Here is a 17,224-nt window from a genome sequence, read left to right on the forward strand (position 1 = left end):
TCTGTAGAGAAACCAACGTTTGAAACCCCAACCCACAACCTATTCTGCAACCCACTGCAGGAATGCTTTTGCTGCAAACTGGAAGTGACATCATCAGAAGTGGTTGAGGAAGACAAAGGTTTAAAAGGTTTGTAAAGGGGTAAATCTTGCTATAGATAGGACCTGCCAACCCGTATCTGATAGTCCTACCCACAACCCGCAGGTTAGCCGCTTTTTTGCAGATATCCAACCTGCTGCAGGACATAAACTATTTTGCGTGTAGAATGATGAGTATGTAGTAGGGAGTATTCCAGAATAAGGAGTATTCCAGAAGTATAGTGTGATAAATATTCTCTAAAACTATAATTGTTTATAAAATCTTTCAAGTTCTAAGGTAGTTTCTGAGCATTTTGTAACAATCTTCTACAAGGAATACTTGTCACTGACTTACACATAGCAAGGTTGGTGTTGCACAGCCTCCAGTATTCAGTATGGGAGCTTTGCAGGGAAGGCCCACCTTGTACTGATTTATGTGGGACATTGCTTCTGCATTTTTATCTATTTTATCTAAAGTTATATGAAGAGTCAGGAGACCATAATGTTACTGCAATGAATGATTATGTGCTATATTTTCCTTGTGTATGGATCATTACTTCTGGGTCATTATCTGAAATGTAGACGCACGGCAATAGTTTATTTTGGCAGGAATCTATTTGTCTAGAGTCAGAAGAACAGGGATGTGTGGAACATACAGAATACGAATCAAAAGCCAATCATTAAAAAAAAACACAAAGGTACAAAATACAAATGCCCATAAACTTTATTCAAATATAATTTGCTCAAGATATACATGTTTCACACAATTGTTTTTAAAGCCCTTTACTGGAGACACATATAGTTAATGATACCATCATTTTGTAGAGGCAAAATATGTGGCGAGTGTTGTACCGGTATCCGGGATAAATGCCGCTTTCTGACGATAAATGTTACCTTAAAAATATGAATGATCTAGACTGCAAAGACAAGAACATAGTTTGTATTTTACAAACTTTAATTTGAATATTCCTCATATGTCATTTCTCCAGCTATCTCATTCTTACATCCATTGTGTTAATTAGTATGTATTGCATATTTTTTACATTTGCTTAGTATAAATGTTTCCTGCATGACATTTATTCCATCAACTATTGTCGATTTGTATTTTCTCCAACATAGCAGAAATACATTCCAAGTCTTTGTGTCACTGATGGTTGAGGTTTCCCTTTAAACTCTGAAAATGCAAAATTAAAGAATGAAAAGTCACAGCATATGTATACTTGTTAAAAATGATTTTGCACAAATCGTTACCTTTGTACTTAAAAATTCCGACTCATTTCCCTTGGTCATGTTAACTTCCCTCAGAGCGATATTAGTATATTAGTATATGGCTCCCCTTGAAAGGAAAAATATATGCAGAAATGTAGCTCAGAAGCTCTTTTTATGTGGCTACAATTGTGTGGTGACTGCATCGTAAAGTATAGATGGTGTAAATAATTTGAAGTATGTAATTTAAAATATATATATATATGTAACCTACAACTCACAGATCCACAGCAGATGTAATTAAATTAAATTGCCTACAGACAGGTGAACAAAGTCGGCGAGCACTCCAACTCCACCCAGAAGTTTAAAATAGAGAATTTTATTTCAACAGGTTAAAAACAAAACATCATCCTGACGCGTTTCGTATCCACGATACATAGTCATAGGCAAAGCAGCCTTCAGACAGGAGCATAATATCGGGGGCCTAGTCCCCCTCCCCCACAAGTCCCCTTTACAATTACACATAATCCCCCCCTGCAACCATAGGATCTGCTTCCTCTATAGCTATTATAAATCCCCCTTCCCCAGCCGCAATCTTACCTACCCAGCGCAAGCAGCAGGGGGCATGAGTGGGGAGGGAGGGTAGGCACTGGGCCTCTCCATAGATTTTTTTTTGGGGGGGAGAGGCACACTTTTGTTACACCACTGTACACAGCATATGATATCTAACCCAAAGCAGCCATATTTCTCTTGCCTAGACTGGGGGACACAGGCACCATGGGGATGAAGGTCCTGATGCTGGAGAAACAGACATGTTAAAGTGACTCCATCCCCTGCCAATTTCCTTCCAACTTCAGTTTTGGACACATTGTTGCTCTAGGACAAATGGACATGATTACTGATCCAAGACTATGCCATCCAGGGGCCAAAGTTTTCATTCTAGTGCCCTTCCAGCCATTCTCTGATAATTCTGGTATACACAGACTTTTGCCTCCCGCCCCACTGAGATCTGCAGGCTCAGCTCACACCTCTCTGGGAGACTGGTTTCTGCTTTGCTCTAGTTGGTCCCCCAGAAATACTTCTAGCTCAAAAAGAGTTATCTAGTGAGCAAGCTTTACTACTCATGCTGGGTTTCAGGCCCAAAAACCTCAGCAATATCTATAATTTTACCAGAACAAGCTCTTGGAACAAAATAAAACAATTATAGTAAAGGCTGCCAAACTTTTTTTTTTTTGATCCAAAAGCTCTGGGTTTTCTTTAAAGTTTGCTCATGCTGAAAATGTGGATTATTAGACATTCTCAATTGTGACAATATTGTTTTTGTTTAGTCTCCAGTGTTATTGAACAGGCTCCATCTTACCTGCACATTCTTAATTTTTTTTTAGTTTCAGTTTGCGCTGGAAATACTGTTTTCTTTCTGACCATAGACAGCTGCATATATACAACATTCCTAAGTACAAAAATTTTGTTGCGTTAGTGAATAGGTTTTTCTGAGAAACCTTGAAAGATGTAGGCAATAACCGGCAATAGGACTTACCAACAGGCTGCAAAACTAGATACAGTGTTAAAATGTATGGAAAATGGAACGACAGTGAAACTGGCAATGCCATCTTGAAAGAGTATGTGCCAAGAGATTCAAAGTAAGGAAGTGACTCATAAATTGTGTATGCTGCAAAACAAAACAGAAGAGAGTGAGAAAACAGCCAGCTTGTTAGATCAATCCAAATGAATTCCCAGCAGTTCAATCTATTGATTCAACACTTTCCTGACTCTCTAATTCACTCCCTATGGATGTCGGTACATAGGGCTGCTCAGCAGTTTACCTGTCTGGACAAATTCCACCTTCCATTTGTTCCATTTTTGTTAAATATATTGTTATGAAAAGTGTTGTGCAGAACTGTGCACTTCTGAACCATGTATTCAAGTGATGCTGGTGTTTTTAATTCCCCATGTAAAAATGTAGCTACAAATGCAATCACATTTTTTTGTTTTATGGGAGGTTGTCTTCTCTTTTAGTATGTTAAAGGATGGGCAATTCTAAGCAACTTTTCCATTGGTCTTCATTATTTATTTTTATAGACAAATAGACCCCTCAACATATGAACTGATTGGTTTTTGCATTTTCATATTTCATATTTTATTAAATACAAACTGAATTATATTTAAGATCAAAGACCATGATGTATTTAAGCAGAATTTACCTTCAGCCAAGACAGACAAAGGATAGGCTACAATCCACCATGTGTGTCTCAGCCATGTGAGAGCTGAATAATCTGTATCCACTGCTGCCAACATGTCATATGGATATCTAAAGAGATAAAGAGTAGTGTTTTTAGTCCTGCACCATTTAAATTGATAGGATTTCTATAAAAGATAAATTAAATCTGTAGGAAAACAGGCCAAAGAGAAAACCACCTCTCTCCAAGCCCAGCAATTCAGTCTTCTGGAACTCTTGATTGTAATATGGGGAGTCAGTAACCCTACCTAGATTCTGGCAACTGTTCTGCTATCATTATGCAAGGAATCTTCAAAAGAGGCTGGCACAAGCCTGGAACCCACAAAGTAGTAGAGCCGGAGTCAGATAGTAAAAGGTTAAAAAAAGCTTACATTTTATTTTTCAAAAAATAAAGAACCAAGGCCTGACACGTTTAGTGTCTACCAAGGACACTTAGGGGCAAATGTATCAAGGGTCGAATATCGAGGGTTAATTAACCCTCGATATTCGACTGGGGAATTAAAATCCTTCGACTTCGAATATCGAAATCGAAGGATTTCGCGCAAATAGTTCGAACGATCGAAGGAATAATTGTTCGATCGAACAATTAAATCCTTCGAATCGCTCGATTCAAAGGATTTAAATCCATCGATCGAAGGATTATCCTTCGACCAAAAAAAGATAGCCAAGCCTATGGGGACCTTGTTTTTTCTTAAAGAGACAGTACTTCCACTATCGAATGGTCGAATAGTCAAACAATTTTTAGTTCGAATCGTTCGATTCGAAGTTGTAGTCGAAGGTCGAAGTAGCCCATTCGATGGTCGAAGTAGCCAAAAAAAAATCTTCGAAATTTGAAATATTTTTTCTTCTATTCCTTCACTCGAACTTAATGAATGGGCCCCTTAGTCATAGGCTGAACATTGCATACACACTATTAAAAAGAAATGTGTCAACTTGTTAAAACGTTCCTGTTTTGATAAAAGGCACAATAGAAAACACTTTACCTAATGACATCCCATAAGTTCCAAATGAAGAACAGTGCACAAACAATGTATTTACTCTGCACCTCTTCTTGACTGGTAATGACAACAAATAAGATGATAAACCTCTCAGCCACCTTGAAGAGAATGAGATATAAAGTAAGCAGAGTTATGTATCTGGAAAATGGCATTAAGCGTATAATGCTTATGAAAAAAAAAAAAGTATTTTCCATGCCTTACTGTGACAGAAAATGAAATCATTGTGGGTTGAATTTGTTTTTCTTACACTTATCAACAGAAATATACTCTTTCATGTGGAAGCGAAAGGAGATATTTGCAAAGTGAATTCAATTCATTACAATAAAAAAACACAAAATAACTGATTGTGTAAGTATATACTCCAACTCAAGTCAGTATCTAGTAGTTGCATCTTTGGCAGCAATTACAACCTTGAGTATGGGTTAGAAACCTGCGGTGCGTTGGGTAGCCATGCAATCCCCTCAAAATAGTGGAGTTTTGGGCAGAAAGTGCCCAATTCCCTGACCATGCAGGCAGTCACTAGCTAAACCTGCCTGGGTACAGGACTTCAATGATTCCTCCCACCCTCCCCTGACAATTTTTTCCCTCCTTGCCCCCAGAGTGACATCACTTCCAGTCCACACTGACATCACTTCTGGTTTTGCAGGTCCCAGGTTGGAAGGTAAGTTAACCTATTGCTGACAAGGTCAGGTAGTGGATCTGGATTGGGGGGGCATAGTGAGTTGGGGTGTGGGTCTGCCCAACCGACCCGTGAAGGATGCTCCTACATACCACACCCACACATTTCATGTTCCCTTACCTACTTTGTGTGGACAGTGGGAAACATGGGCAGATTAACCAGCAAAAATTGGCCAGCATCCACTTCGCACCCAGCAGAACAATTCACCAGGCGAAAATTCGCTCAGACTACGCAAATTTACTAAAATGCAGAGTTTCATCCTGGGCACAGAGCGCTGGCGACTTTTTGCTAGTGTTACTTCGGCAATGCAAGCATTTGATAGTGAAGATGCATTAGCTTTCATTTCTGCCTAGCAAAACTTCGTTAGTGATCTTATTTGCATAGGGCGGGAAATTTAAAGTTGTATGGACGTCTTAATGTTAAATGTTGGTGCATATACAGTACTTACAAATTACATTCTTTAAAACACATGTCCAGGGAACCTTAATAAAGTTTATTGGACTTTGATGCATTTTCGGCTCACAGAATATAATGTAAGTAACAGAAGATTGAGGAAGATCTAGCTACTTTAATGCACTTCGGGTGGTCTGAGGTGGCGAAGGCAACTCTGGCGAAAGAGGTAACTCAGTAAAATCCACACTTTAGTGAATATGCGGAGTACCGTCCATTTGCCAGAGCGAATTGTCACCTGATGATAGAGTGCGAATGACCGCTAGTGCCTGTCTCTTTCACTAGTGAATTGGTGCCTGCGCCCATTAGTAAACTGGCGATGTCCATGCGGGCGGTAACGCTAGTGAATTGACGCTAGCGTTAGCCACTTTGTCCTTTGGTAGATCTGCCCCAACAGTCAATGTATTTCAATAGGGAATAAAAGTTGGTCAGACGCCCTCAGATTTTATCTTGTTGGATAAATAAGCAGCGTGCTGTGTTCCTCAGACAGTCGTGTCACGTTGGATGGAACATTTTCCATGTAGTTTACACCTCAGATTTTTGTATCAGTCCCATTATATTTTGACCCATGCGACTAAATCCAAATTGTAGGCAGCGAATCTGGTGGTCCGACACCATCCTACAAAATCTCCTGGGGAGTTTAGCCCTTAGGAAAATAATGTGCTGCGCCAGCAATGATTTAGGTGTGTTATATTATTTTATTGTAATTAATTGAAATCACTTTGACATGAGAGAGTGAATTTCTGCTTATCAGTGTAAAAAAATAATATCAACTGTGATTTAATGTTCATTGTTACAATAAAACTGTCAAGAGGGTAAATACTTTATTTGTCTCCACAGGCATACCTCCCAACTGTCAGCTTTTTGTGGGACAGTGCCTATTTGAGCACACATCCCGAAGTCACAGATCCGCCATTGTATAAATAAATAGCCATTGGATACAGTTGTTCCCTATGAGCACATCTGCACTTTGTCATGTTCTTTATCATGTTCTTACTACTGTCATGTCACAATGACACACCCATCATGTCTGACGTTTAGCATTATTTACGTAACATATTACATCTGCTGAGTGTGCACTGTCTTGTCCTGTCCCTGCACTGTGCTGTCCTGTCTTGCAGGAGTTGCATATTTTTGCACTTGCACTTTTTGTTTGTTGTCTGGTACATCTATGTTGTGTTGTGTAGCACCTAGAGGTACGTTGTTTCATTCCACTGTGTAGTGTACAAACGTATATGGATGAAATGGCAATAAACTTAATGTGCATGTCCCTCAGTGATTGGCTTCTCTTCAGCTGCTCCCCACCAGCTCTCTTCATCCTGCATCTGAAGTAAAAAAAAATCCAAGATGGCTGTCTGTGGTTTGTAGAGCAAACTTAGATTTTTTTTCTTTCTCAGATGCAGGAAGCAGAGAGAGGCAGAGGGAGGGAGCCAAGCATCAAGGGATTTAGGAAACAAGAACTTTGGTGTTGGTGCTTGTCCAAATGTGTAGGTGGGGGAATTAGTGGAGTGCTAATTGCCAATTTTTGCTGTGATCATATGGGCACGCCTGCTCATTGGCTTTTTCTACAGTAATTACACTGGCATGTTTGGGGTCAATTTGCTGATTATCCCTTTCATGTTTACACAGTATTAATAGTCGGGCAACTACTAATATGCTTATAAAATACACTAGGAGGTTATATATAGGGACAGTATACACATAAAAAAGCAAATTTGCTAAAAATATAAACAGTAGATTGAACTTGTGTTAAAACTACTTTCTGCCTATTGTTTTAAATTAAAAAAAACACTTCTAAGGGCAGAGACACGTGGAGATTCGGGGGAAATTTAGTCACCCGTCGACAAATCGACTCTTCTTTGGGCGGCTAGAATCTAAATGCTTCAAAGGGAAACTTTGGGCGACTTCGGAAAACAAAGTGATCCGAGTGCCATCCAGCCAGCGATTTCGATTCTAGCCTGCGGGAAGGCATTGCAGGGAGATTAGTCGCCCGAATAAATTTGTCGCCAGGCGACTAAACTCCCGAATCTCCACATGTGTCTCTGCCCTTAAAGGGCATTTAAAGTCTAAAATAGAATAATGCTAGAAATGCTGTATTTTGTATGCTAAATATAAACATGAACTTACTGCACCACAAGCCTAATCAAACAAATAATTTATGCTTTCAAAGTTGGCTACAGGGGGTCACCATCTTGTAACTTTGTTAAACATCTTTGCAAGACTAAGACTGTGTTTCCCTGCTCAGCAGTTAGGGACCATCTGACAATTCCTATCCACAGTATGAAAGGAGATTTTACTGCATACAGTCAGGTTTCGTATAAAAACGGTACACATTTTTTAATTAAAGTATATTAGAGATAGGTTTCTTTTTCATTAAAGAAAGTAAAAAAAATTTTTTTGCCTTTAGCACTAATTGAAATTCAGACTATATTCACTAACCTTAGGCTTCCTTTCTTTGAAAACAGGGCAATTTGTCCAGAGCTTTCTACCTTTGAACAAACAAATCCTTCCCTTCTCTAAGCAGCAACCTTTAAGCAACTCATTATCAGGGACTTCTCAGTGGACTGGCAATTAGTTTTCTCAAGTCCTTTGAAGTTCCTCAGGATCAGGGAGTGACAGAAGTGCTAAAGGAAACCCTGCTTCATATTCTTGTTTAGTGACAGAAATAACATTAACCTTGGATATTTCTTAATTAAAATAATAGGCAAAAAGTATGTTCGGCACATGTTTAAAAGGGGTGTACACTGTCCCTTTAAATGATATGTAGGAAGTCACCTTTACCTGTAGGAAAATAAGACTTTAGGTCAAATGCATTTTTTTTACTAAACATGGAACTGCAGTGTTATCTCTTAAAGAAGTTATTTACTATAAATAAAAATTACATACCTGTAAAAACATTGGTAAGAAACCGTTCTGTTCAACACCTAAGAGTATATGAGCCAACTCCAATATAGAGAGTAACTGGCAGCCCTGCATTACCAGGCCAATTGAGTAGAATGTATCCGCAAAAGCGTCTGTGGAAATAAAGCGGCAGTTAATATTGGGCAGTGTGATGCAATAAATGTTATCTAAGCAATGTGCAGCTTTATGTTTGTTACAATATGTAATACAAACATCTTGTGTTTTATATATATCAGATCCAAGTTATTCTGTGAGAACTGTAAAGACTTGGATCATTACTACTGTAAAGATGCTGAACCTTTAGGCTGGTTTAATAAGTTCAGTATATAAAATGTCATTTCCAGCCATATTCATTTTTAGGGTTTAGTTCTCCTTTAAAATCCACACTAACAATGAAATCAATGTGCAACGTAAGCCAGCTATGTTAAGATAAATAAAAACTTGCTCAGACATTTGTGAATATGTCTTGGTTCACTGCATGCTATGATTTGCAGTGCAACTTTGGCAATAACTGAAAAGCTAAGTTTCATTCTTTTTAGTGCCGTCATGTTAGATTTACTTTACAGAATGTTCCAGGAGCATGCACCTACAGGTGTATGAGAGCCAGCACAGAGAGTGAGACCTGTTATAGCAAAGCTATATTGATATATTCATTAACAGGCTTTTGTAGTAATGTGCAAACTGACCCAGCAGTACCCACAACCACCAAGTTAGCTTGGAATAGTCTAGTACTAATTAGTACTGAGAATATCTGATTTATAAGGGTTTGCGGACAAGCGCAGATTTGCAAAATGTTCTCATTATATGTCCCCATAAGTGTAGGGTTACAATATAACACTTTCCTAACGCTCTCTAAATGCCCCAATTGCCAACACAATGCGTGACAGTAGTGGTTGGTTGCTGTACAATGGATTACAAGGTACTCGGTTTTAAATCTGCTATCTTACATTTCAAATATATATATTTGGTTTTAGATCTACTGTCAGGGCCGCATTTGTATTTGTAACGCCCCTAGGCGAGCCCATGTCTCGTCATTCTGCGCCCACCTCAAGTGAGCGCACACTTTCTACTCGGCTGCCTCTGAGACTTAATGTGCAGAAGATTTAAAGGAGAACTAAACCCCCTTTAGGCAAAAGTCCCCACTGGCCCCGCCTCCCGTGTATTGTTCATGAAGTGAGCGGCGTATTAGTGTATGCACAGTTGGAGCAATCTTCCCCTTCGTTACGACTGCGCATGCACCGAAAGTAATGGAAATTGCCGAAGGAAAGGACGAAGCCACAAAGAATACCAAAGTGACTAAAATGACGCCCGTGAGCTCTGCTGCGTTATTCTGCAGGTGCGGGTCAATATTCCTAGAGGGGACACATAATCTGCTGCAGCATTGTGCACGGCAGACAGGGAGGGGGGCCAGTGGGGACTTTAGCCTAAAGAGGTTTAGTTCTCCTTTAGAGAACTGTCAAAACCTTCTCCACACCCCCAGTATGTGTATCAGTTAGGGAGCAGATGTGACTGGGCAGCATGCTGCCCCTAAAATTGTGCTACCCTAGGCACAGGCCTTTGTGGCCTTCCCACAAATCCAGGCCTGTCTACTGTATTAGTGTATCTGCTATAACCAGACACTGTGTCCCCTGACATGAGACCTCACCTCCATGATACATGCTGGTGTCTAGTACACAGCACCTTAACAGAAGCTGCAATAAATCTTTTAGCAGTCACCAAGCAAAAACCACCAGTAGACAAGAAATCTCTGCAATTTTCTAACCCCAGCACTACTCCAAATCATCCGCCACTGCCCTGATAGTGTTACCTTGTCCAAAGAATAGAAATCTTGTAGTCATATTTGTGAAGATCCAGGAATGGCCACAAAATTGTATGAGATAATAGATGGACAGATAGGTCTTCATCTTGGGTCTGCAAGTAAATGAACAATGTAAGATAAGATTGATTGTCACGAGGTTCACGTTAGATTAGAATTAAATACACACATTGTTTTCATTTATTGTGATTTGTTTCTGTGTTAATATGTACTGGGACAAATACAATACAACTGAGGGAGCATCTGAAATTATCTGAACTTCAACTTTCAGTTTATTGCCAATAGATTAGCTGCAATAGTGCAAGCTGGAATGTTATATTTATTATGTAGAATGTTTTACCTTACCTGAGTAAACAGCTCTAGAAACTCTCTGTTTAGGATAGCAGCTGCTGTATTAGCTTTGTGTGACATCACGTACTGCCTCTCTCTCTGTCTTTCCCTGCTCACTTAAAGCTTTTGGTTGAGATTACAGCAGAGAAGGGAGGGGGGTGGGTAGAGGAGCAAACTGAGTATGCTCACACCCGCGGCAAGGAGGTTTAAGCTGAAGGCAGAAAGTCTGATACAGAAGCCCATGTGTACACAATAGAAGGAAAGAAATGTGGTTTTTCTTTTGACAGAGGACTCAAAGCAGCACTAGTTTGAGGGTTTACTGGTATATTTAGGTGGATCTTTCTGATAAGGCTTACTTCCTTTTAACCTTTCCTTCTGCTTTAAAGGGAAAATTTTGCAAAAATGAAACACGCCTCATGGAGATAAGCAACTTTCTAAATTCAATCAATTCAAAATTCAGTACCATTTCCAAAATAATTGCATTAGTCTTCAGTATGCCCCCTCATAGCAATCTGTCTCTCTACATGCAGGAGTCAGAGTCAGGTGTGTGCTCCCTCGGTTTAGACAATGTATTACAGCTGCCTTTTATCCTAACTGCCAGCTGTGACACTATGCTGCATATAGAGAGACACTGGAGAGAGGGGGATAGTGTAGAGTAACTAGATTATCTTACTTTGTAAGGGCTCTTACACACGGCCGTTCCGACCTGTGCTCCCCTGCATTCCGTTTTTTGGCGTTTAGCCGCAGGGGAGCGCAGGAATAGACGCAAGTCATTATTTGAAATGGGCCTGTACTCACTAAGGCGCGTGTAGGCGCCGAACGCAGGAAAAATGCAGCATGTTGCGTCTGAACCTGCGTTCGGCGCCTACACGCGCCTGAGTGAGTACAGGCCCATTTCAAATAATGACTTGCGTCTATTCCTGCGCTCCCCTGCGGCTAAACGCCAAAAAACAGAACGCAGGGGAGCGCAGGTCGGAACGGCCGTGTGTAAGAGCCCTAAAGAGTACATCATTTCTAAATGATTATATTTAGAGTTATTTATTCTTATATAACATTTTTATTTTTGATAATTTCTCTTTAACTTACCTGTCCATAACAAGCTATAAACCAATGTTATTTCTGTCCGGCTGCCGTTTACAGGTCAGACATAAATGGCTAATGGTTTCTGGCAACTGTTCCTGTTGAGTTATTTCACCAAGAAACTAAATAACTGATATGTTTTCTCATCCTCCCAATTTTCTTCTGGTTTAATCAAATGACTCATGTTAATACTTGTTTACAACATGTGTCAGCTAGCAAATCCAGGGGAAAAAACATTAGTTTGAGGGAACACACTAAGGGGCCCATTTACTTAGCTCGAGTGAAGGAATATAGGAAAAAAACTTTGAATTTTGAATGTTTTTTTGGATACTTCGACCATCAAATGAGCTACTTCGACCTTCAACTTTGAATCGAATGATTCGAACTAAAAATTGACCATTCGATAGTCGAAGTACTGTCTCTTTAAGAAAAACTTCGACCCCCTAGTTCGTCCCCATAGGCTTTGCTAGCATTTTTTGGTCGAACAAAAATCGTTTGATCGATGGATTAAAATCCTTCGAATCAAATGATTCGAAGGATTTAATCGAACAAATAGCGCTATATCCTTTGACTTCGATATTCGAAGTTGATGGATTTAACTTCGACAGTCGAATATCGAGGGTTAATTAACCCTCGATATTCGACCTTAAGTAAGTTTGCCCCTAAGTGAAACATGCCTATATGAGGCATGCAGACCACCTTCATTGATGTGCTTCGTAAATTGAGTTAATGAATATTGTTTCTAATAAACACAGGTCTTCACACCGAAGCATTATAGTAAAGACAGAACTATAAACAGACTAATGGGCTGAAGGTTAGGTGCCCTACCAAGGAAAGGTCTACCTGTAGATCAACCACAGCAACACTTTTTTTGAATAGTGCTTCGTTCAGTAAGGTGGCATGGCATATAATAAGGCACTACTGCAGATATCTGCACCACCCTTCTGTAGAGAAAATGTGGTGGTGTGCCTGGAGAAAGTAAACAAGCTTCATGTTGGTCAGTGAAGTCACTGAATGAAATCTGATTGGCTGTTGTTGACTCTCTACCCAATCTTTCTAACCTTGGACCACAGTCATAAAGTAAAAAAACACTGTACAAATTTTGGGGAACTAGAAAGGGAGGGAAACTTCATGTTGGTTTGAAAAGTCAATGAGTGACGTCTGATTGACGGTTGGTGGCTCTGCCACCTTTCTCTAACCTTGAACTGCAAAGTTTAGGGATCCTGGCATTAATATTAAAAGAATGGCAGCAGTTTAATTTAAACCAATAAAAGTCAATCCACCCACCTTTCTACACTTGACACGTGGTCACCCAGTGCAAAGTTTGGGAACCCTGACATATATAATATGGGAGTGTTTTAATTGTAAAACAATTGAATTCAATGGATGAAAGCTGTTGGTATATCCGTCCACTTTTAGTAACCTTGACCTGCTGGCCACCAGGGACCAACAGTGATGAGTTTGGGGACCATGGTGTTAATATTGTGAGAATAGCAGCAAGTCCAATTCCCCCACTGAAAGTTAATGGGCAAAATCGGATTGGCTGTTCGTAGCTCCACCACTTTTGGGTATCCAACAAATATAAACTTTTCATTCATTTTGATACCATGACTATCTGATTCAAGTTTGGTGAGTGTGGCTTCAAAGTTGCAATAGTGGTAGCAATGTAAATTCCCAAAGTGAAAGTAAATGGGTGAGATTTGATTCTCTGTTGTTGTCTTCTTCCAAATTATGTGATTTAAGTTTGATGAGTGTGGTTTCAAAGCTCTAACACTGGCAGTAGTTTAAATTTTCCAAATTAAAGTCAAAGGGTGAGATTTGATTGGCTGTTGTTGGCTCCTCCCATGTCATACAACAAATGTCACAAGCACAAGCTATACTATAGCACAAGCAACCTGCTCTGCTATAGGACAAAGAAGTGTGGAGAGTTTGGGTGTTGTTCCCCTAAAATTGTAGGAGGAGAAGCGTTTATAATATTGGGGGTGCTAAGAAGAAGGAGAATGGGAAGAATAAGCTGAAGTGGAAGAACAGTAAGGAAAACTATACCCCCCACGAACAATGTAGGTCTCTATAAAGAGATATTGCATAAAACAGCTCATATGTAAAACCCTGCTTCATGTAAATAAACCATTTTCATAATAATATACTTTTCTAGTAGTATGTGCCATTGGGTAATCATAAATAGAAAATTGCCATTTTAAAGAATAAGGGCCGCCCCCTGGGATTGTACGATTCACGGTGCACACAAACAAACCAAACAAACCATAGATGTTAGGTCACATGAGCCAATTAAAAGACAGAGTTGCATTATTTCTGGTCAGGTGATCTCTGAGACAGCACAAAGACCATCACGAAATGGTGGTTCAAGGCAAGAGATGTAAAAGGGCAAGATTTAGTTAAATATATATACAGTATACCAATTTGGTAAGATTCTTTAATATGCCACTTAATATGATATACAAATCTGTTGCTTAAATATTAATTTTGGGGGTAAAGTTTTCCTTTAAAGCAACATAATAAATGTAACCACAATTTCTGATGCCATTTGCAGATCAGTACTGTCAAATTTCACCACCCAGGAATTAAATATCTGACAAACAGCCATTTTCAGACTATACCATACAGCTTCTTAATGTATTAGTACATCTTAAAAATGACTTGCATCCACATTATAAAACTGCCCCCATTGCATTTAATAAACATTTTTCCTTTAGCTGAATTTTATAAATTCCAAGAGTTAAATGAAACTAATGATACCTGCTTCTGATGTGCTTTTGTTTTAGCCACAATCATCAGAAGGCCCTCTCCCTATCAGAACCATTCGCCTTTGGAAATAATAGTGATAGTTTTGCCAGCAGTTGTTTTAGCAGGAGATGCTGGGGTGGGTAAGGATTGCCTAGAATACACATGTAATAAAAAAAAGTTTGTAAAAAAAAAAAAAACACCCCCTAATTACTGTGTTAATTTTACAAAATTTGGCAGGCTATGAAAGTTTGAACATATTTCTGTGTTTTGTTTTTTTTCCAGTTATTACAGTTTTAGTAATGAAGGTAAAGGTGAATTGCCCTTTAAGCTGTGAGTCTAACTTCTCCCAAGAGACCTGTTATCTTATATTGTTACAATTACTTATTTGTTATCTCAAAATTGTTACAAAAGTATCTTATCTGCAGCTGTGGCTGTTCTGGGCTCTCTGCCAAAAGCCAATTAAGTTAGCAACATTGTTTCATTTTCTGGCTGTTCAGTGCAGAGAAAATTGGGACTTTCCAGTATAAATCAGGGACTGCAGGTTGAGCTGTCAAAAGAGGGACTGTCCCTCTAAAAACGGGACAGTTGGGAGGTATGAATAGCAATCAATAAAATGCTACCAGTTGATTGGGTGATATAGGTGACTAGCCCTGTAGCAAACTGTAGGAGGAGAAGTGTTTTTTGATTATGGGGGCACTAAGAAGAAGGAGAATGGGAAGAATAAGCTGAAGTGAAAGAACTGTAAGCAGTAAGGAAAAATATAACCCCCCCCCGAACAATGTAGATTGCATAAAACTGCTTCATAACCATTTTCATAATAATATACTTTTTTTAATAGTATAGTATGTCATTGGGTATGCCTAAATAGAAAATTGCCATTTTAAAAAATAAGGGCTAAGGACTGCCCAGAATACACGTGTAATAAAAAGTTTGTCCAAATGGATTAACGTAGCAATGCATAAAATGCTACCAGTTGATTGGGTGATATAGGTGACTAGCCGTGTAGCAAACTGCACCTTTTACTACATAACCCCATAGAATATTGAAAAGATGTGTGATTGTGGGGAGCAATGTGACAGTTGGCAGCTGGTTGCTTTGGTGCATTTATTATATGTTAGTGTAGTTACAGGTTCCTTTCCCTATTATGGCAGCATTAGGTGGATTCATCTATATGTGTAGTTTGTTACAGTTCCCAAAACCCTCTCATGTCAGTGAGTGCATTTAATATCCAGAGTGCTTCACTAAATTTGTATCATGACGAGATGCATTAGATATATGTGTATGTAGTCAAAATCCCTTAGTATCTACTTATTGCATAACAGAGAAACACCCTTTTTTTTTTTAATTTAAACTGTGTCTCTTTAACTGATTCAGCGCTGAAAAAACTCACAGTGCATCGCTTATTTCCCTGCCTATGGTGGTGGTTCAGCTCAAATCCTCCATTTAACCTGTGCGGTTGTTATTGGCAAGTGAGGTGAGTTGTGTCAGGAGGAAGGGAAACAAAGTGCGTGCAAGAGTTAAAGTTTAATAGTCTGCTGTGTGAGCGCCATCGCTTCAGGCTATGCATATGCATGTCATTATCCTAAATTCAAGCTGAAGTGAATAAAACAAGTGGGCCTAGTGATCCTGTAATGGCCATCCATTAAGATCACTAAGTCTTTTTCTTGCAGTCATTTTGGCAGCATAGATGTCAACTCCCTTTAATCTCTGCAAATGAAATAGAGGAAATAACCTCCCAACCGTCTATTAGGGTTACATCAGCAAGGGCTGCAAAGCAGAACATGACATCAACTTATCAACTTACTCACTGCTCCTAGCAGAAGACATGGTTCCAGGGGACTATCCGAAATCCTCCTGGGCAGTGGCATGCAAGAGGCTGCTCAGAAGGGTCTCACCACTGCCAACCCAAATATTTCACGATGGATCCTGATGCTCCTGCAATTTTCCCCAAAAAGAACTAAATTTGGTCATTTCTTTAGAAAAACATATACTGACATTCTGAGTTTGAACTTGATCCTTGCAGCTTTTTTCTCTGTATGGGTGGGAGAGAGGGACGCCTACTGGGGAAAACAACTGTAAGCTCCCCTCCTTCTCTTCTTCCTCCTCCTCTTGTTTAACTTATACTGCAGTGGGCATGTAAAAGCCAGCTACAAATATCTAGCTATTGTTCTGGCTGCGTGCAAAGTATTCTGTAATACTGTATAATTACCTGCATCAAGATTCTAGACAGATAACGTAGTGGGTTTTTAAATATATTGTGATTCAACAGAAACTCTTCACAGCTTACATGGGTTCTTTCTTTATCTCCACACTGTCAGACTTTTACTTGTGCAAAAACAGTACAGAATGGAGGAAGTATAGCTGCTTCTATATAAACAAATTCTGCTACAGCAGACACATGACTTTACTGTGGTAACAAATATGCATAGACAGCTTTTCATCTTGTGCTACAAAATAAATGCTTTCATCAGTTTAATGCATGATGTAGCTCTAGTGTTCTTGCTCACAATCACCATGATAAAGAAAATCCAGCTTTATAGAACTGGAGGGGGGGTTCCTATTGGATTTTTAGATGCATATTTATTAAATTGTGAACTTTATCGTTCACCCATTGATAAATATGCATATAAAAATCCCATAGAATAGAAATAGCATTTACTAAAGTGGGACTTTATTCTTCATCTGACTTCACCAGGTGTATTTTCACA

At 39.2% G+C, this 17,224-nt stretch overlaps 1 protein-coding gene across 2 annotated transcripts; it reads right to left on the bottom strand.

Moving 5' to 3' along the window:
- Positions 1-777: 777 nt before the first annotated feature.
- On the bottom strand, positions 778-16,818 carry LOC108713839 (very-long-chain (3R)-3-hydroxyacyl-CoA dehydratase). 2 transcript variants are annotated; one of them, XM_041563709.1, is made up of 8 exons: positions 16,325-16,818; positions 10,353-10,456; positions 8,531-8,658; positions 4,501-4,613; positions 3,483-3,589; positions 2,819-2,950; positions 2,642-2,731; positions 778-1,249 (listed from the first exon to the last, which is right to left on the bottom strand). In XM_041563709.1, the coding sequence occupies exons 2-7, from the start codon at positions 10,447-10,449 to the stop codon at positions 2,652-2,654; spliced, it is 657 nt and encodes a 218-aa protein (XP_041419643.1). In that variant the 5' UTR covers positions 10,450-10,456; positions 16,325-16,818; the 3' UTR covers positions 778-1,249; positions 2,642-2,651. The 2 variants fall into 2 exon arrangements, with proteins under 2 accessions (XP_041419643.1, XP_018112994.1); XM_018257505.2 differs by having other exon boundaries at positions 16,321-16,818.
- Between the last annotated feature and the right edge of the window lie 406 nt (positions 16,819-17,224).

Source organism: Xenopus laevis, chromosome 1L (genome assembly GCF_017654675.1).
Source record: "Xenopus laevis strain J_2021 chromosome 1L, Xenopus_laevis_v10.1, whole genome shotgun sequence".
Lineage (NCBI taxonomy): Eukaryota > Metazoa > Chordata > Amphibia > Anura > Pipidae > Xenopus > Xenopus laevis.